The sequence below is a fragment of the Lissotriton helveticus genome, chromosome 5_1 (assembly GCF_964261635.1).
Source record: "Lissotriton helveticus chromosome 5_1, aLisHel1.1, whole genome shotgun sequence".
NCBI classification, from domain to species: Eukaryota; Metazoa; Chordata; class Amphibia; order Caudata; family Salamandridae; genus Lissotriton; species Lissotriton helveticus.
The window spans coordinates 1003855735-1003877356 of NC_136065.1; the positions used below are offsets into that span (position 1 = coordinate 1003855735).

The 21622-nt window shown below is 43.3% G+C and overlaps 1 protein-coding gene across 1 annotated transcript in view; it reads right to left on the bottom strand.

The window, feature by feature from the left end:
• The window catches only part of DOCK1 (dedicator of cytokinesis 1), a 1311419-nt gene that overhangs the window by 11814 nt on the left and 1277983 nt on the right, over positions 1-21622 (bottom strand). The window contains exon 51 of the mRNA XM_078643512.1: positions 18028-18170. Coding sequence (XP_078499638.1) covers positions 18028-18170 — 143 coding nt within the window. The remainder of the gene's footprint in view (positions 1-18027; positions 18171-21622) is intronic.

The following is a 21622-nucleotide window of genomic DNA, read 5'->3' on the forward strand; positions in this document are numbered from 1 at the left end:
GCACTTTATTAAACATTTTTAGATGTCTTGCGTGTTAAAAAATGAAAATGTTAAACTTCTTTCTAAAGCCTAATAGAAACCTTGCTCCAGAACTTTAAACCACATGATAAAAAAATTCAGGATGTGTAGTCGTTTTTTATCTTGGGGCGTCAGACGATATATGATTTTATGCATAAATGCCAGGGTAGGGGGTTGGGGTAGTTTTTAGGGTTGGAGGCCAGTTTTAGGGCTCAGGGCGGGGGCTGAGGTGGTTTTAGGGCTGGAATCGGGGTAGGTGTTAGGACTCAGGCGGGAGCTGGCGTGTAACCTTTACCACACGTTTACCTTAACCAATCTTGCCCTTACAATGACATTTGTTGTAAAGGCATGTGTAGTAAAGGCATGATGGTAAAGACGCAGTCGTGGTAAAGACCACATTGTTAAGGCATGCGAAGTAATCGCAAGAGTGGTTCTGTCCTACAACCCGCAGAACTATATTTTATTTGAATACGTGTTGACAAGCAGAGAATTACTGCAATCGACTTGTGAGATAATTATAGGTCTGGAAAATGTAGCAGTTTTATCCCAAATACAATGAAGACATTCGTCTCCGCTAAAGATGGGAGATAGATGCTGTATCTACAGCATTTACTTGTTTGTTCATTTACTTCTCAGAGTCTAGAATAGCTGAGTGCGTGTTCATTTTGTCAGAAGGGGAGCGGATGATGTGTAGTTGGTCCCACAGCCTAGAAATCTGAACATCATTTTGATGCTGTTGGCTTAGTTATGAAACTTGTCTGCCAAGCCCTGGAGTAGCAACATATCGACTGTACCTGACTATTTGACGAAAGCAGTGACAAACAGGGACTACATCTGTAACCATGGTGGAGGTGGAAGATAAGTCCTCCATGTGCACCCTAGATTGGCTATTTCCTAGTAAGGAAGTAAACCCTTTGATTGTGAGTTCTGACTCTGTCACCAGTCCAGTTCTATGAAAACACAAAAATGAGTACGCCAAAGCAAGGAACGACAGAAGATATGTTGTTTCGTAATATTACAGAAACAATCTGGAATCCAGAGTATGGACGTCAGAGGAATTCTGCCACAGTTACGTGAAATACAGAGGAACTCCGAGGTATTTTTAGTAAGTCTGGATCCCTCCTTGTCCAGTAGTTTTTATCTAAGAACCATCTCATTTCTTTAAATCTTCGAGGAGGTTGAGTCTGTCCTGGTGGCACTGACCTACCAGGGTGAGGAGAGGATGCTGATGATGAAACATGACACTATTATGATACCGAGGTTTCTTCTTCCATAAAGAATGACTTTCCTCGTAAGCGTGGCAGAAATCCTGTGATGTCCAAACTCTGGATTCCGAATTGTTTCTGTAAGATTACAAAACAACATATCTTCTATCCTACTCATTTTGTTTTTTGCGCAGCCCTACTCATTTTGGTGTTTTCATAGAACTGGACTAGTGAGCGCATCAGAACTCACATCAAAGGGTTTACTTCTTTACTAGGGAATAGTGAATCTAGGGTGTGCATGGAGGACTATTCTTCCACCTTCACCATGGTTAACGTTGTAGTCCCTGTTTGTCACTGCTTTCTTCAAATATATTTCTCTTTTCATTCCTTGCGCTGCCATACTCATTTTTGTGTTTTCTTTGATACTCCGGTTGGGCGTACGATGACCTACTCCCCCACCCCTCTGTTTATGTTGTGCTAGAGGACCAGCCCAATTCTAAACACCAGACAAAAATAGTCAAAGGTGTTGCCACCAATAAATACATCAGCATCAATAAGACAGAATCCTATTATCAGGATGTGTAAAATTGATGGGTGGATGTCTAACAGGGACCTTTCAGTTACACTGGAACAACAAAATTCAGTTGACAAATCGCCCCAATTACAGGTAGTTCAGAATTAAAGCACAACAGCCGTTTCTAGTATTTTTAGTAGCACGGGTACATTGGAAAGCAGGTGAGAGATTTTACAATATTAAGCATGCAAAGATGTTTTTGTTGTTAATACAGTAACGCATGCGTGCACTGGGGCATTTGGAATGAGTCTGATATGGGAAGAGCTATCTATAAAGTTTGTAATGAGCGGCAGGAGCTCTTCACTGCAATAAACAATAACTTGGAAAAGGCAAGGTCTACCGGGACGTTAGGAAAGGTTAATGTATTTGACAACAGTCTGAACATAAAACTGTGTGACCTCTTGAAACTCAACATGAAGGAGTTCTCCTACAGATGAAATAATCTTTAGTCTTTTAATTATACTTTCACACATAACATTTTGTCTGATTTTTAAGTCTTAGCTAAGAAATACAGCTGCAGTTTCTGTGCACCAGTCAACAGCATGGGTACCCTTTGCTATGTATGAGTTCGGAACTTCAGGGACTTCAATAGTTCTTTTAACATGATTAAATGACAGCAGGAGGAAGATTTTGGAGAATTATAGAAATATCTCAATATGCACCCAGCAGAGGGAGAATGCCCAAATGCTCTTGACCCAGTGATATCTGACTCGTGAGACTCAAGGCTATACGGGAGGATCCGACTACTGATGGAGGCAATGACAAATAGGGGGCACTTTTATACTTCTCTGGTGGACCTTCCATTGGGTCCAGACCACTGTTCAGCCTTATAAATAATATGAGGGATTCACTTGAAATTCAACTCCATCATAGGAACACAGCACATACCCCATTCACACTCATATTGGCAAACTCATATCACACTTCTTTTCTGTCAGGGAGATGAACTTTAGCATAGTAATGGAAATAAGGATCCTTGTCCCTATAGGTGTACGGTGGTCTACGATTTGTCATGTTTAAGCCATGGAAACGTTATCAGCCATTGTAGTAGACAAGGTCACACAGTTTAAAAAGATTTCAAACCCTATCAAAACATAAGTGAAGGAGTGGTTGGAGAATGAGACAAGACATCGCAGACAAGGAAAGAAAAGTGAGAATATATAGAATATCAGTCTCTTGTAAGAGAGGTGAAGGAGTAACAGAAAGTGGGAGAATATGATGCTCCTTCTGACACTTGATTAATCCACTGGTGAAGCATCACTCCTCCTACCAAGGGCGTGTGGAGGAGAGGCATGGATAGATACGCCCTGGCAGGAGAGACAGTTCGAGGTTGTCCCACTAAGCACCAGTAGATCTGGTCCAAATGGACATGGTCGAGCAATGCTTAATGCACTGACGACTACTAACTCGGTGGCACATATCAGGTGATCCTTCATTGCTTTCTATTTTGAAATGTAAAGTGAGAAGGTACCCTATGTCAGTGACAGGCCAAGTCAGAGCTGTAGAGCAGGCCGCTGCGAGGCAGAGGTAATTCTAGAGTCACTAAATGGAATAGTCAAGTTCATTCAGCCTTATCTTGGTGTATAATTTATAACCAGAAGCAAATATGCATTGAAAAATTCATGTAAATTCTGGGAGATTGAGAATGCCTTAAATGCACTGAAGTCATGGCAGTGCCACACAGACGTTTCAGTAGATCGGAAATAACAAATGTACTCAAGTAAATTATTTCTAATATACAGTACTATACACATGGATGTCATTTTGGGGCCGCCAGGGATCTGTGACCGCTGGTTTGCCCTTGCTAGCCCTGACATTGCTATTGCGACCCCTGGCCTCGGAGATTGCAAAAGCAGAGCCATGAATCGAAAACAATTAAACACGCCCTAGCAAGCCAGTTCACTTTCTGAAGTCTGGAGGAAAATACATTGCTTCCCGAAATCCTCCAAACACCTTTTAACACAAAGCAGGATGCTGCTCTTTGCAGGGCCTACTGAACACGTGACACTGGGTGGGTGCACCCTTTCACCTGTGGTTGGCATTTTAGGGGAGGGAATTGGCACAATAGCTCGACTACACCGATCACGTGTCCTAGAAGTACAATTTGTTTTATTTTCACTGCTGAGTTTTGTCATCACGCTGGAAGTCCTCACATCCCAGGCCTACAGAACAGCAAGCAATTCAAAAGGCCAACTGAATGTACATTTGTGGATTTCCTAGCTCAGATCGGAATTGACCTGGCATTGAGTGCCTCTATAAACAAGTTGATCAAATTGCTCACTTTAAATTACCTTCTTGAGACAATGGAGCAACATTCTCTCTGTCAGTGCATTAAAATGAATACAAGAAAATGTTAAATAATGTCAGAATGCAAGTGTAGTGTAGTTCCTATTATCCCAATAGGCTCTGCGCATTGGAATAATACCTTCAATAGTATAGGCCTAGACCAGACGTTAACTAGGTCTACTACTGTCGATATTAGACTTAAAGTTTTGGGTTTGCCAGCTAGCTCAGAGTTCACTAGAAACTTTCTCGAATAGGCAAGGAGGAGTTGAACCTCCCTGGATAGACAAGAAGGGATTTAGTTTCTGACAACCATAGAACATGACAACTTTGCTCTCCCCTAATCAAGAGTGTATCTCTAGAGTCGTGTGAAAACAAAAGACAACTTATTTTACTCAGTCAGTACGTGCATTCTTAGTCTCACCAGATTGTAGAGAAAAGGAAGAGACGGGCGTGTTCAATAAAAGATGTTATTTATTGATCAGTCTCTTTTCTCATACAAGAGAAATGGATCGATATTATCGCAATACTTATGGTTAAGTAAAGTGCATACAATAAAAGCAGAAGTATAAAATAATACTGTAAAAACACTTATATGGTTTCTAAGCCATAAGGTGGTTTAAAATGGATAAAATAGATACATACACATATACATTTGACTAATCGTACTCAACTGGTGTTTCTAACTACGCCTACCCCGGTGTACCTGACCTAAGCCTAATACGTGGGCGGGAATAGAAAGTAGCAGTTTAAGTTAAGTTTGTTTTGCCAAGTGACTGACTCAAGAATTCTCTGCAAGGGGTTATTCAGTTCTGTACCTGGAATCTAGGATGAATGAGGGATGGTATCTCTCGTCTCTGGTCTCGATATTCCAGGCTGCCTGCGAGGGCTACCCGGAAGCGCCGGAGCTGGATTTCTCGGCAGGAGAAAGCAGCGTCTCGTTCTCAGCGCGTCAGGAAGGCGGGGCTGCGCCAGCGGGGTCTGCTCTGCTCTGGGCTTCGGCAAGTCTGGCTGCTCCGATCTCGTCACCACCGCGTGTGTTTGCTTAAGGCAATACCGGTAAAATTTATACCTGTAAGGTGCCGAGATTGACGTAAGGATGGACATAGATACGTCAATAAGGATGTCATACGACTTGGTCGTTAGCACATTCTTTTGCTGAAGTTCTCGATGAAATCAAAACAATGGGCGCAGGGTTTTTCCCAGGTTGTCATAGGTTTGATTTGTTTTGAGAACTCCGTATGCCTTATCAGGGGCTGGAGGAATATCGCTTGTCTAATTAGATGGCAAGCGTTATGACCTAATCAGATAACACGTTCCTGTGCCGTAGTGTGGCTTAATCAGATAACGGTTTCTGCATCATGGGATGGCTGCTAGTTAACTTGTTAACCAGAACAGGGTCAGGAATAGGGGGATCGATACAGAACCTATAAGAATACATCACACAAGGATTTGATCATGCAGATCACTGGAAAGAGAGGCTCTCAGATATGCTTCTCATAGTGACTAAATGTTAAATCATAATGTGATTGCATGTCGTGTAAGGGTTCCTGTGCCAAAAATGATCATTCATTTCTCAAATGTCAAGTTATATACAGGACACACTTCAGACACACACATAGTTGCACGTGGACCTATTACTATATGCGACACAGTCACCCAGCCCTGATTGCGTACCCATCCGCACTTCACGTTTGGGACTTGTAGTTTTTGTCTTTATCATAATACACATGCAAGTAAAGATCACAACATGCAAGCTGCTGGTCGTTAAAAAGAAAGTCTGCTTGATGGTGTGACACGTTACATGATGCCTGTTGGCAAAGTTGCAGACTTGCCCTTCACTGCTGCACATAGTATTTACATGTTGTGGGAGTGAGGTTTAAAAGTGGAGATTTTGTTTCCTACTTTAATTATTTTCTGGGTCTGCTTTGCTGCTGGTCATATTGTGCTTATATTCGGAGGATGGTCAGCACACCGATTTCCCTTGCTGCATTTCGTTTGTGACCGTGGCTTGCATTGCAGTGTGATTCCAGTGCTGTACCTGTGTTGAGAGGAACACTAGCACAGGTGCTGTTAATGCTTTTCATGTTGTTGCACAACTCCCGCCAATCCTGCAGCAAATTTGTGAATAACTCTTTCACTGCTACATCCTATAAACTGTGTGATGGAGGCTTACTTGTGCAGCTCTTTCCAGTGATATGTGAGAGATGACTTCACAACTAATTCCTTTGCTGTATCTGCTGTGTGTGAGGTTGTTTTTCACAGCTGCTATCCATACTGTGCCTTTTCAGTCTGCGCACGAATACAGTTTGTACTGCTGCTGTGCATGTTGTGTGTTTGTGAAGGAAGGGGCACTGATAGTCCAAGTGTTGTGCATCTAATGTTTCAGTTAGGAAAGCTTACACTGCTGCTTCCCGTGGTGGATGTTTTTGTGAGAGGAAAGCTTGCCATTCCCATGTGGCATCTGATTTTGTGAAGCGTGCAATGCTGCAAGCTCTGCTGTATCGCTTGTGCACATGGAGTGAATCTTGCATTGCTGCGACCCATGCAAATCTGTTCAAATGTTCATCTTTGTTGCTGCCTTTGCATCCAGTTGTATTAAAAGGACCTCTACTGGCCACACAACTTTGAGATCCACATACAAGCACAGCATTATATGTAATATCGGTGAGAAAATAATCAAATTTGACAGGGCTAAGAGACTGCGGTCTGAAGGAGAGAAGAGTATGCATGCTTATGACACCCACTAACTTTTGCAGATGTCCAGTTCAAAATTCCCTTGCATTCATTCAGTCATGCTTCTCACTGTGATCTGCTGGATGGCCTAGTGTTTTTAAAGAATAACCTGGCCTAAACTCTAATTATCTTTTTATTATATAACCTGCTTAACATTTGAATATTGGATGAGAGTTCAGTGTCTTTTTGAAAATTAATGGAATGTAACTCAAAGTAGCAATGAGTGGATACATAATGCTACTTCAAAGTGAGGTAGAGAGACCAAATGCACCTCTCATTGAAGACAAGACTATGTCCTGGGGGCTGAGGCTGCACTTTAGGGGTTGCATTGGACATTGAAAAGCGAGGTTACACTTTGGGACGTGCATAGGATCAGGAGTAGCTTTAAGCAGAATATAATAATATTGTTTCCTAAATTATGTATTTTATATGACAGATGTGTTTCAAACGTTGACAAATTTTGATAACAGAACATTAATTACACATGTCATATGATATTTATGTTATGAAGTCCTTCATTTACAGATAAATTCCAGCGAGAACAGATGATCAAGTCTGGTGTAGGTCTTGGCATACAGTGGTTGAGCATGCACATTTTATGGCACAATTGCATATGACTGTGTGAGGCATATAATGACTGCACCAGGGTAGGGGATGAGCGAGCTCCTGGTATTTTATGCAGTATGTAGTAATTGTTGTTAATGTACTGTTTGATTGACTTTATTGTTGTTCAAATTATTTTTTATTATTGTCGTTAAAACATTTGCTAACACATAGATTTGCAACCTCCCGAGGCACAAACCTAGTTCCCAAATACTAGCCTTTAATGATGTGAGAATCTGTATTAGTCATGCACTTATGGAGTTCTTAACATCAATGATGTCAATTTGGGCGATAGTAACAGGGTCAAAGGTCACATGACGCCACTTCCTGTGATGTCATTTCCACTACCCCTGGCATTTTAGTGAATTGACGCCCAAGACTATACACATATACTAGTTCTTGCACATCTCATATTGCACCTACTGCAGACTGCATTCTAAATAAAACTTAAGAGGGGCTCCGGTTATGGTCGCCCTCAGCTCCACAGGAAAGGGTGCCCTCCCTAGGTGGCACTTTGTGAGATGTATATATACTCGGAGGATCGCAGGTTGGAAGTGCTGAAATTTAACATCAGTTCTTCACTCTAGAAACATTTCCTCTAGCTTTGCTGAAGAATTGCTCTTCAAGTCTTAAAGGAACAAAAAAATCAAATGTCCCATTATTTTACTGCTTTTCTTTATGGTCAAATACCATTAATTTACCCTTTCATGGACCTATTTCACGACATTTCCGATGTACATTTAAAATAAAGTTGACCCGTTACTTCTTTCAAATTAATTGTCAGCAGGCCCGTTCATATCTTGTTTTTTTTATTGGGAAGGGCTCCTTCAAGATACCAGTTTGTTTGAGAAAGCCTCCTTTACAAGAGTTTCCTCTTCATTTGTCCTACAGACGTAACATCACTTGCGAGTGCAAATTCATAACAGTAATAAAAAAAAGTGGATTTGCACTCTTAGTGGATGTAAACACATTTAGAACTTTTGTAAGACCGGACTCCAAAGCAAAATGCGCTAATGCTAACTCTTGTCCACAAGTAGTAAAAGTGCAATAATAATTCGAATTATTACTGGTACAGACAGCATGTTCTATCCCCTTTACTAGCTCCTTCCATGCCACGTTGCTGAAGAACGCACACAAAGAGTTTGCATTCAGAAGCCAGAGCTGGCAACCCACACGGTGCCAGAGAGTGACATGCAATATCGGCTCCCTTCACTCAGTCTCTGTTGAAGAGCCGATATCACACGGTGAGAGCCTAAATCACACGGTGGAACAAAACATGAGCTGGAAACCCTGCAAACAGTGGGTTGCAGATCGTGTCTGCAGTCTCTGCACAGCTGATGCCGACTACGGAGTGTGACACCTCCCGAGGACCTACAGATGGCACCAATCCTTAGAGGCTGTTTTTAGGTCTCGCCTGTCGATGCGCATGCGCATCGAGCAAGCGAGACTATAGGGGCTCATCGACTCTTTATCTAACTTGCAAGGAATCGTGGCGATTCCTTGCAGTGCCCGTGACTTTTAAGCTCAATGCGCATGCGCATTGAGCTTAAAAGCGCGTGCACATGGCCCCAGCCGCCTGCCTTGCCTACTCTCCCGCCCCCTCACTTCTTGATTGCACGGCCGCTAGGCCGTGCCTCCCCTACTCCTCCTCCTACTCTCCTCCCCTCCCGTCTGTTCCCGCAATCCTCCCACACCCCCGCTCCGCCCCCTCACTCTCTCTGCCCGCCCGCTCTCCACTCCATCAGGCAGCCAGCCGCACTTCTCCCACACCCCCGCTCCGCCAATAAAAACATGTTAAAAGACACTTTGAAACCATTTTCCTTGCAACGTTGGAAGTGGGTCGATATTGGTGATCTTTTTCTCAAACCAAAATTCAGAGGGACATGAAATTCCTACTTTTAACGTGAAAGCGCGTAAACTTCAGTTTGCGGGTGCTAACCGCATTAGTTCAAATTACACGAAGGTCGAAAGGGGAAAAGGTTGCACATCCCTACTTGCTGAGCAGTCTTGTGAGCGGTCTTCCTCGCAGTCGAAGTCCTCCGGTAAGTCCAATGCAAAGCCCTCCCCTTCCCGCAGTGTCGCATTTCTCCTCCCCCCTCCCCTCTCCTCCGTCCGTTCACTTCATGAATTAGCATTCAAACACACAAACTTCCAGGAACTTTTTAAATAAGCAACGAGTATATTGTTCCTGACGTTTACATTTCATTATGAATTTAAATCACAGTATCTAGCGGATAGTCCAGGCACTTTTTAAACTGCTCAAACCACCGAATTTCATAAGCATTTCGCCTTGTTGTGGAGATCTGGGCACCCTCTAGCTGGATTCTTTTTACATTCAGACCATTGCATTGAGTTGTTTAATTGTGTCTCGGCTGTATGCAGTTTTCTTATATGGACCGCTTTTTAGCGTAGATTACGGTCTAGTTACCCATTCAATATGGCGCATAAGCTTAGTCCTCTTTTCATGCGCATGCAGGAAGCGCATTCAGGAGGTACAGGCTAATTAAATTCAGTCACCCGCGGATTTTCGTTTCCGTGCTTTTCGCGTTTTTCGTGTTCAGGAGACAACACCACAGGCTGCTTTCGACTGGTGAGTAGAGGATTCTAGAAGTGCTTACTCTTGACTGGGAACTCGGCAGGCATCTCCAAGTTTTAGTGCGGGTAAACTTATCGCATTTACGGTCTTTTTACAGAGCGTGTTACTCAATGAATAAAGATCGTGTTGAAAGGAACCCCACGCTACCTTTCATCTTTGGTGAGTCTGTTTTACGATTTTTGGTAACTCTAATTGAGAAACGCATTCGAGAACAGATGTTGATATCACCAAGTCTTACAGCAGACACACTCACAGTATTACGGTCTTTTTACGGAACTGGTTTAAGAATGAACATACAGCGTTTTTAAAGGGATTCGCCTGTGCCCTACACCTTCGATGAGTTGTGTACTGAAATTTCACGTAGATGCAAGTGAGAAACGCGTTGTGTACAACATGCAACAGCATTTTACATTTAGAGTGCTCTGTTCTATGATTGCAGATTTGAACAAACTTTTCGCCTTCATACTATTTTGAACAGTATCGTGACATCAGAATTTTGAAGTTCCTTCGTTCTTGGTATCATGACTGAGTCGCATGTAGACGCATACATAAAAGATTGACATTGAGCAGTGTGCTGCAAGGCAGCACATGGTTTCATGCTGTTAGTTATGTGGGCTGGAAGTGTTACTGCACGTCTTCTCCCACAATGGGCGTGTTTTGTGTGCTCATGGTCTTATATGTATGTGCGCCTAATACCATAGCAGCCTGTCGTCGTTCTTTTTCTCGTACCTTTTGTGTCACCCTCACTCACCCCCACTCACCCTCAACCCCTCACCCTCAACCCCCTCACCCTCCCTCACCCTCATTCACCCTCAACCCCTCACCCTCACTCACCCTCACCCTCACTCACCCTCAACCCCTCAACCTCACTCACCCTCAACCCCTCACTCACCCTCAACCCCTCACCCTCAACCCCTCACCCTCAACCCCTCACCCACCCTCACTCACCCTCACCCTCAGCCTCACCCTCACTCACCCTCAACCCCTCACCCTCACTCACCCTCACTCACCCTCAACCTCATGCTAAAGATTTACAAAAAAAAACATTAACAATTCTAAAAGCACTAACTCTAATGCTGCGAGACCTATTGCATTTCTAATGCTTGTTTTGTTTTTCTTTTGGTGGAGTAGTTTGGGTCCGGTCGGAGTGCCTCAGGCTGTGCTAGGAATGAAGTCCCAGACCCTCCCCCCAAATTTTGTTTCAACGTTGGCAGGTCTGAGAAGCGCAAGGACCCAATCGCATTACACAGCAAACAATGCTTGGGGGAGATGATCAGAATCATATTGTCATGTTGTGGTAGCAATCACATATTATTACTTCCGAGGCAGGAAGAGGACTCATGGCTAAAGTTGCCGACTTTGGAGCTGGGGAACCAGCTTCGAGCCTCGGTTCAGCATCCCATGATCCAGGGCAAATCACTTAATCTCCCCGAGCCTACCTGTGTCCTTGTGCAGCGTAACTGGTGCTCATATAAAGCACTCCGATACCTTCGGGTCGAGTTCGCGCTATATAAATGCGCAAAAACAAACGAGCTCGTGCTTGCGCACACATGTTAGCGCTGGCGGACGAGTCTTTCTGGTGACTGCTTTGCTTTCTGACATAAGTCTGCCAGAACACATTAGAAGCAACCTGAGCCGCTCCGTGACTCGCACGTACCTCGGGGGAGACGGAACCTTATGTAAAAGAACATCTGCCCCACAACGGCAATCTGTTCTTTCACTTTCGCATAGGAAACGGTTATATTTAGTTTGCACAGAGCACTGGTTTAGAGGCCGTGAATTAAACTAGCCTTCCCATGGTGATTGCACACAACATGCCAATGTAACTCTTCCGCTTAAATTAAAGCTAACTGCAGATGTAGCAGTAAGAAGAGAGTGAAAGAAAAGCAAAAGCAACTCAAGACTAATTAAGGGAGTAATCATTGTAAAGTTAATTGATTAATCTTAATAGGGAGATTAATTTGTGGACATGGAATACACCTGGTCACGAGTCACAGTGTGCAAACATATGTTCCGTTTGAATTATTTATTTAGGATCACATTTAAAAAAATGGCAAAGCAACAATATATTCATAACTCTGTTTTTCAATGATTGACTACCCAGGCAATGAGAACCATGCCAGGTTCCTTGAGTGGCACATTAGATTTTATCTAGCTATTGTATTCACTAGACTGACAACATGGGCTATTCATGTTTCTCACCTATTACATATTTAAGAGAGATTTAAGACTGTATGATAGCTATCTTGGTCGTTTTAATGAATGATTTATTTAGAATTTAATGTTTATGACACATGAGCATAAGAGCAGACTGGCATGGGATGATATGGGGGCTGTTGAAGATTTTGCCTGGGTGCTGCACATCACAGAAACCCTAGTGATAGAGAGATGAGGGAAGGGAGTGCAGTTGTGGTGTGTGGGCTGGCCTCAGGATTCTAGCATCCAAGGCTTAAGCTGAGGAAAGGTGAAACATCCATCTCCTTTTAATGATGTATACTGGCTAAGTACTGCAGATAAAATCTAGAACTGGTGCCTGCATGGTGGTAAGACAGAGAAGAGTGATAAAAACACAGACCACAAGGGGTATTGTGTTTTTGCAGTTCTTTTCCAACTTTTTAAGTTGTTTGAATGCCTTTCAGATCTTCTGTCCAGGCGTATAACAGTATCTGTTTTTGAAGCATGGATGAGAGGAAATTTCTGGGCCTTAGTGGTCTGAATGAACTTGAGAAAGCAGTTCACCTCTAATTTCATATTAGCTTCCATAAGAAAAACAGGATCTCCAATATTATGGCACATTGATCAGCTCTGGATAGTGGTACCGAAGGGAAGAGGATGTGAGAAATGTGGGAAAGAGGCACTGCACTGTCAGCCGGTGGGAACGCACAACCACTACAAGAAGAGCAGGATCCAGTCAAAACTAATAGATAGTGGCTACCTTATCACAGCAAAAATACTTAGTGGTGTTAGCAGTGTAAATGGGGAGTCCACAATATCCTCTCTGGAGGCGGTGTTATATCTAAATGCCGGGGAGCTGCAAAAGGGAAGGATGTGGATGATGCTGCAAACTAAACGTCATGTAGCATCAACAGGGCTTGGAAGTGTGGTGCTGATTTAACCATGAGAATTGTGCTAGAGCGAAATGGGTAAGATGGAAGAAGTTGTTTTAAGTCCAATTTAAAAGGATACGAGAGGGAAGTTTGAAATCTTAAACAGCAACCAGAATGAGATTAGAAGGACTGAAAACTCTGAAAATAAAAAAACTGAGGTGTTCAATTAACGTGCTGAGATATTAGAGAACTTATACTATGGTATAAGGAGGCCATATACATGGTAGTTTTTCAGGATAACCACTCACTATACAATTTCCTTTTCAATTCAATACTTATCTGTTACTTGGCTGCAATTAAAACTGATGTGAATCTGCCCATCCTGAACCAATGCTGGAAATTCCCATTTAATAGGAACAAATGAAGTCTGTGACCAAGACTGCTGAAGCAAATATGCAAGTAATTTTGGGAAGTGCAATCCAAAATCAGAATAATGAAGATGAGGCAAAGGAGAAAGACCATGGTCTATTTAGGGATCACTGAAAGCTTTGGAATGGGCATAATGGATCTTAAACGATTACAAGATCAGTTCAATGAAAAACACCTAGTAAACATGGTGACACTATACATCTCCATAGTAAGATCTGAAGGCTCCAATGAAAGTGTACAGGCTGTCCAAATTGATCAAATAGCAGTACAAGCTTTAACAGTTTTCGGAATTAAACAGGTAAGAATGCTATTATTTTCCAGAATGTATTCTTACCTGCAATGTGTCACTTCAATGAATTTGAACTGCTGTCCAATCAGAGCATGGTGGCGCCATTGGCAGACATATATTTGTGTCACCTATGTGGCTACAGGTACTCCAATAGGCACTAGACATCTTGTTAGCCAGATAGGCAGCAGTGCTGGTAATCATAGTTTTGATGAAGATGCATCTAGTTTTGAAAATGGTGTGAGCAAGGGAAGTCAATAAACTTCCACAATGGTGGGGATATGTGGTCATATTTCTTCAGGCCCTTGAGGTGTGAAGGATATCTTCAAGGGTGGCCGCAGTGGAGTCTATAAAACTGGTGAGAAGGGTTTTGCCACTATCCAGATGAAAGAATACAAGGACTTGAACTACAGTTTTAAAAAGGTTTCTGAAAGGAATGGTTTCACTTTTGTTTACTGGAGAGAGTTATGACCCACATACCACATTAACCTTCCACAACAAAGATGCATTTTCTGTGCTATCTACAGTGGGCTTACAGGAAAGTAAACAAGCATTTACAATGCAATGGTTTTGCCTTTGTTAAAGTTTGAGCTATTGGCAATGCTCTTGACATTATTTTTATTTATGTTTTTTTTTAACATAAATAAATGGCATTGTCATTTGCAATGCCACTAGCTTTATCTTTCGCAAATGACACCCACAAACACCTACAGAGAGCCCCCCCCAACACACACCCACACATCAACTAAAACCTCCCCATATTCAGAACAGCAATAAGACTCGAATGCCCTGAAATCTGAACAGACACTTGTTTGTAAAGCCTGCCTGTGAAAGTAAACCTAAAACTCCTTTTGTATGAGTGGGTGTACTGCTTACTTGTAAAATAGTCCCTCATAAATTGAAATGAAAGTACTCCATGATGGAGGTGGACCAGTACACCAAACATCTAATAGAATGAGGCGACACTGCCATCCTCACGTGCACACAGCTTGTATACTTTATCAAATTAGTACCAATATGCATACGTCAGTTGTGCTCTTAGGGCAGATCAATTAAGAGGGGGCAGTGAGTGAATACGACATGATGCAGCTGACTGGAAAGAACGCGGACTGGTAAACGGAACAAGCCCTCTAATACGAGAACGTATTAAATGTATAATTCCACAAATGTGGCACGAGAACATCAACTGTAAGCCAAAAGTTAACAGCATTGGTAAAACGGTCAAATTGAATGCAAAAGAGACTAATAATAAAAAAATGAACTAACACCACGATACTGGCGCGCCTGTGAAAGGTGGACAGTCGTAAAGGGGCAGTGCTAAAGTAAGGAATTGTTCGGAGTTGCATTTGAGGGCGCGAGCTGTGCCAGGCGCTGGCAGGAAGTGCCCCCACCTTCTCCCAGTGCCTGGCTGCACCTCTGCCCGGTCCCTCCACCGAAGCACCCACCGGTGGTCGGAGGGCCGCGTTACACTCCTTTGGGGGAGGAAAGAGTGAGCAAATATTGGCGGCACATGGGGGCGCTGACACGGGGCACATTGTTCCCCCGCTGGCCCGTCACTTCCCCATTTGCACTGGGACTACTACAATGCCTCCATCCCGCACCTCAGCCGAAGATACCCCTCTCCCATCCCGGGCACACTCACATATCTTGCCCCTGAGGCTCTGCAAAATGCGGGGGGTCTCCCAGCTGCCCCCGTCTTCCTCCGCCATGACCAGACTTCAGATTCTAGCTTGCCGACACACACCAACTTCAGGCCATTGGAAACCCAGCCGCGCGCCACCCCGCCCCATGCCAGGCGTCACCGCCCTCCTGCACCGTGCCCCGTGCACCAGGTTCCGCCCCCAGCGCCCGACCACGCCCCACAGGCGCGTCACCGCGCTGCCATAGGTGGGAAAGGGCAGGGCATTCAGTGACAAAATATCCCTGACCTGCGCTGTGTTTATACCGAACACTTCCGCCTGACCTGTTTGTGGTGGCTTAGGTTAGTGCAAGCACAGTCTGCAGGAAGTTTGTGCACCTGGTTGCAAAAACAAATGAAAAGACAGTATTAAAGTCACACTCGCATTTTTTAGGCTAATAGCTATCAGTCAGTTGTATAACTTCAGAGTAGGGTTGTGTCGTGATAAAGCAACCCCAACGGGTAGAGAAACCTTAAACGAAACCAGATGAAACGTGATCCTTCTCTCTCCAGCCACGTTAATTGACAAAGTAAGAATCCACGCTGTACAAAGGTTCTATCAGACCTAAGATGAAAGCACATTCTAAATATTATTAAAGGCAAACATCAAAACAAGAGCACACATTAGTACAGGTTGTCACCAAACGATGCAGGCTGCTTTCTGCTCTCCACTCCTCCTCCTCCTCCCGATGACGCGGCGGAGGCTCGACCGGCTGGGCCAATCCCAGCGCGGCCCTGGCTGGAGGCAGACGGCTGCTTCCTTCGGCTTCGGGGGCCACGGTGGGAAACAAAGGGACAATGCTGCGTCTTGTGTGCACAAATGTTTTTTCTTTACTTGGACACCTCGGCGCAAGTGAGGTGGGGGGGGGTCCAAAAAAATCGACAAAGGACGATCGGCAAAGGCAACTGCCGGCAAAGGACGATCGGCAAAGGCAACTGCAATGAGGGCGGGTGCCGGCAATGCCAGCACAGATTCGGGGGCGTTCCCGAGAACAGGCTTTCGGCTGACGTAGCCAAAAGCCAAAAATTCTCGGGAACGCCCCCGAATCTGGTCCGGCATTGACGGACAGGCCCGTCTTCCAATGGCTAGCCTCCATTTATGGAGCTAGCCAATGAAAGACGGGGGCCGTTCCTGTCTCCCATACCATACTCATTAGGTTTTCGCCTGCGCGAAAAAGCTGCGCAGAGCGCAGCTTTCGCCAGGCAAAACCTAAAAAGACAAATTGGATAAAAACTATTTTACCAACGCCATTTTGCAGTCAGAGCACAAACTGTGGCACAGCCTTAAAACCGGAAAAAAAGAAAGAGTGACATTTTTGAAAAATTTGGAACGACCATGTAGAAAAAGTGAATTTGCTACAAATGCTATATCACTGGCAGAAACTTAGGGGTGATAGGGATTATATCCCATTTCTTGTGAGACAGATACTGAAATGGGAAACAAGTAAGTATTTAGGAAGACTGGAAGAGAACAAATCTGAATGCCACTCTGTAACTGTTTTGAGCATAAAGATATAAATAAATCTCAGTATTCTTAGCGAATCAGATTTGTACCATTTGACTTCATGTAAGACCACTGTAGTTTGCACTGCAAGAAATAGCCTATTATTTTAACATTCTCATGAATCACCCTTAAAGAGTGCCCTTCTAAGCCTGGGGGCAAGGTGCTAATACATAAAACTATGGCACACTACATATTGGTGTTAGTGTGCACTTATAATGAAGTAAAATGCTAATGGTCAGGGAGTAAAAGTGGAGCTTGTGATCAGCTACTTCATGGGCTCCTGTTACACGTGGTGGCCTTTCCTCTAGAATAGGAACATGGGGTGGAATTTTGCCACACGCCATTTTTAATACCCTGGTGTCATGGTGTTATATTAACGGGGGGTTCTCAAACTCAGGACCCAATCATTTCAGGCCCTAAAACACTGTGTCTAGTTTTACTGGGTGTGCAGCTGATGAAACCACTACTTGGGCTGGGGTAGTGGACAGGGGCAGAGCCCAATCCCACCTAACCCCCTTGGCACCATGGGGTAGCATATAATGCTCCCCTCAACCATGCCCAAGATTCCTGACACCACATGTCATCCACCCACTCCCAAAAGCTGGACAGCCCCAGGTACTATCATATGCGGGCTGCAAGCAACAGCTCATTCACCCTCCCTCACTTACAGCACGTCACAGGCAGAGGAGATTATGCTGCCCATGCAATACCCAACTCCACCAAGACTTCCGCCTGCCACCCCAGACCCACTCCAGCCCTCCCACTGACTTCTTTCACATGCTATGAGCAGGCAGAAAATGTAAGCAGATTGTTTTCTGGAATCAGGGGAAACCAGCGAAAATTGATCCCTATTCCTGGGTCAAAGTGGATAGTGCACATTCCAGGAACAAAGCTTGCAATTTCCAATCTATGGTGTCAGCATGCATCCCCAGTCCCACGGTATTCTTGCACCGAGTTCCAGGAAAGACAATCATGTGAATTTATGCCTTCTCTTCCACGAGTATTATAGTGATTTTCAACCCAGAATGAGAAGTCAGATCTAGACAAAGTAAAAGAATCAAAGCGTACCCTTGGAGGTGTTGGCGGTGGTGTTGTAGGAGTAGTAATTTCTTGAGTTTCAAAAACATTTCCATAATCTGGCGCAATGCCTTTGATCGGCAGAGGTGGAGGGGTTTCTCCTATTTCAGGTGCTGCCCCATTGAGTTCTGTATCTGCAAACAATGGAACACTTTATCAGCATGCTGAAATACCCACTGTAACTTCACGGTAAAGCTATTACTGTTAGAATGTCTAGCATAATAAAATACGATAAATGCCAGAGTGAAATTGAAAGGCAAAATAAAGTAGAAGAGAAAAACTAAAAGGGAAACGAAAAAGAAGAATACAAAGGTTGAATGCATATACACACACACACACACACACACACAATCTGAGGTGCAATAACAATTATTATGATCAAACTATATTAGTTAGCTCTGTTGTAATTTGCCTTTACATATTTTTTCTTTAAAACGGACTTGAAAGATGCCATCTTGTTTTCCTCTGTTTTAAAAAGCAAACAATATCACAATGCATTACTTTAATTAAAGAGATTACTCATTGAGACATGATCTGAGGACAACATACCATTAAATAAAACATTATTAAAATAAAATATATGCTTTAAAATTTCGTAAAGAATTCCAGCACTAGCCTAGGGACACTATAAAAATTGTAGGTTCCCAGGAGGTGTTATGGAATTCCACATTTAAAAAAATTTAAAGCATTTTCCATCTGTAAATTTAACACGTATACATGTATCCCAGTGTAAATACTATGCAAAAGTACCTATGTAAGATCACAGCCAATTAGAGCTCGTATTCTCAACTGAAATATAATAATCTCTGCTATATAATGGGAAAATATTGAATTTATACATGTTTAGCTCATAACCTGCACTGAATTAGTACAGTTCAACAAAGTTCACCATAGCGAGACAAAAAAAGTTTGCTTGCTCTTGTACAATAACAGATTACCAGCCTAGTCAGCCACTGTTGGATGAGACTGAAGGGAAGAAAGTTAAATAAAAGCCCGGAAATGGGTTGGTAGTCAATAGAGGAATGTCCAATGGCTAATTACAAATACAGACAAGCATTTACAATGCAACGGTTTCGCCTTTGCAAAAGTTAGAGCTATTGGCATTGTGAATGACAACATTTTTATTTATGTGTTGGTTTTGAAAACAGATAAATAAATGACATTGTCATTTACATTGCCAATAGCTTAATCTCTCGCAAATGTGAGACCTATTGTACCCTACTGGACGAGCTCAGCAGACAGCAATTACTTGCAGACGAGTTCTATAACACAACAGTGACACTGCTAAATCCAGCGCTTCACAATAGAAACAGAAATGATACATGAGAAGATTACGAGTGAACAAATTACAAAAGCAGACGTTAAGTTACATGAGGCAAAAGTGACAATTGTGAGCAAACAAAATACACGAGGTAGCAAAAGGTATATTACAGGAGGAATATACGAACTCGAAAGTTTCAAACCCACCCCACTGGTAGCCAGTATAATTGCACAGCAAATGTGATAAGATAAGAACAAGATTTAAAGGTCTGTTTACAGAAATCCGGCACTGGTGGAAGAATACAGTAAATAAGGGTTGTTCAAAAGAAGGGATAAACTCAAACTGGACAGACTAAAACAAATTGAGTCCGCGAACAGAGAGCAAGCAAATGTGAATTACAAACCACAAAGCCGGCAAGCAACTTGCAGAATGCATTCCCAGAGAAGCTTTCTGAATGTCCCCAAGTTGTCATTAGCAAACCAGCCAGCTGTGCTGTCTGGGTGGCTTCGACCTAACATTTTTTAAAGTCTTTTCAATTAATATTTTCAGGTGTGATAGCATTAGAGAAGTCATGCACTCATTCCCAAGAATCTTAAACTCACGAAGGTCACATTTCACTAGTTTCCTCAAGTTCTGAACTCTATATTTGCCTCCCAACAGGACCTGTACTTGCTACAAGATTCACTGGCAACATCCTTCAGTGGTTCTCCTCCTACCCATTGGACCAATACCAGTTTGCTCAGATGCGCACATCCAGATAGAAAATCCCCATACCATGCCGACCACCCCAGGATTCCATTCTGCCCTCCATTATCTTTTACGTAGAGCCTCTTGAGGCTCTACTCACTGGAAACATCAAAATCCAGCAGTTTGCTGATGACACAAAGGTCTCCATTAAATTCTCCTCTACTCGAATGCCTTAAATGCTGCCGGCTTCTCATTCGGACCAGACAGATTCGCACCATCCAAACACCTGACTGGTAAACATGTCGATCTGAATTATAAACTCCCAGTCAGAGCCTAGAGACGGAGAAAAGCCAAACAAAAACAAAAAAAGGCATTCTCAAAAAGTACACTACATCACTAAGTAATAGTAAACCCACACTCTCAGAACCAAGTTTGCTCAATTTCAATCGCAATTTACCCTGCACTGTGCCCTACCGCCGGTGGGTTAAGAATGTCATATACGAATACCACAAACATACAAGATATGTTTTCAAAGTACAAAAATGAAATTCTCCTCCCGCTTCATTCGCGAAGCCCCCCACCCAGGTGCTGTATCCTGTTCACCTGTTCCTTCTCATTCCACTTCCCTCCCCCATGCAGCCATAGCCGGGCTTTCACGGATATGTCCACGTAGCACAGAGATAACACCCAGATGCTGCCCCAGTTCTAATTTTCTCTTTAGCATGTGTGTATGGCTCAAAAGCACCCCCTATGTGCTGCCTCTGCTCTCCTCTCCCTTGTGTCCCCCCATGGCTCCTCTCTGGCTCTCACCAGTATGTAAATATTACAAGGCGGAGTGGATACTGAAGAGTTACAGTAACCGTAGACACATTAATTCGGCAGACCACCACCTCCGATGCCCTTCTGAATCAGTTAACGAAAGGGTAGATAAACATGCACCAAATACACTAATGGCGATTACTGCTGTGTTTATAAACACCCTGGTTATATGTGAAGCTGGAGGGTGTTTACATAGGCTTGTATGTGCATTTTAAGTATGTTATGAAATGATTTACATGCATAAAGTGTAACCATACTTTCATAGAACTAAATGTACTAATGTAATAGGTACGCACAAGTGCGCTTGATGGGCATGTAAGTATTTACAGCATCTACAGGGGGAGAAGTTCAATGGATGGTCAGGTGGCAATTACTGGTACTATGGTCGAGGGGACACGTCAAGGGGGTTCAACAAGCACTGGGGTTGCTTTTTTGCAGTAAGGCCAATATCTGCCACATCTTTGAATGTTAAAGTGTGTCAAGAAACATTTCAATGCCTCGTTTATTTAGAACATACATTTAAAAGGTTTCTTTCTACAGGTTTACATCCACCCCAATGGTGTACGCATATCTCACCAGTACCCCTCCAGCTGCTTAAGTGTTATCTCACCAGTACCCCTCCAGTTGCTTAAGTGTTCTCACCAGTACCCCTCCAGTTTCTTAAGTGGTATCTCACCAGTACCCCTCCAGTTGCTTAAGTCCAGTTGCTTAAGGGTTATCTCACCAGTACCCTTCAGTTGCTGAAGTGTTATCTCACCAGTACCCTCCAGTTGCTTAAGTGTTATCTCACTAGTACCCTCCAGTGGCTTAAGTGTTATC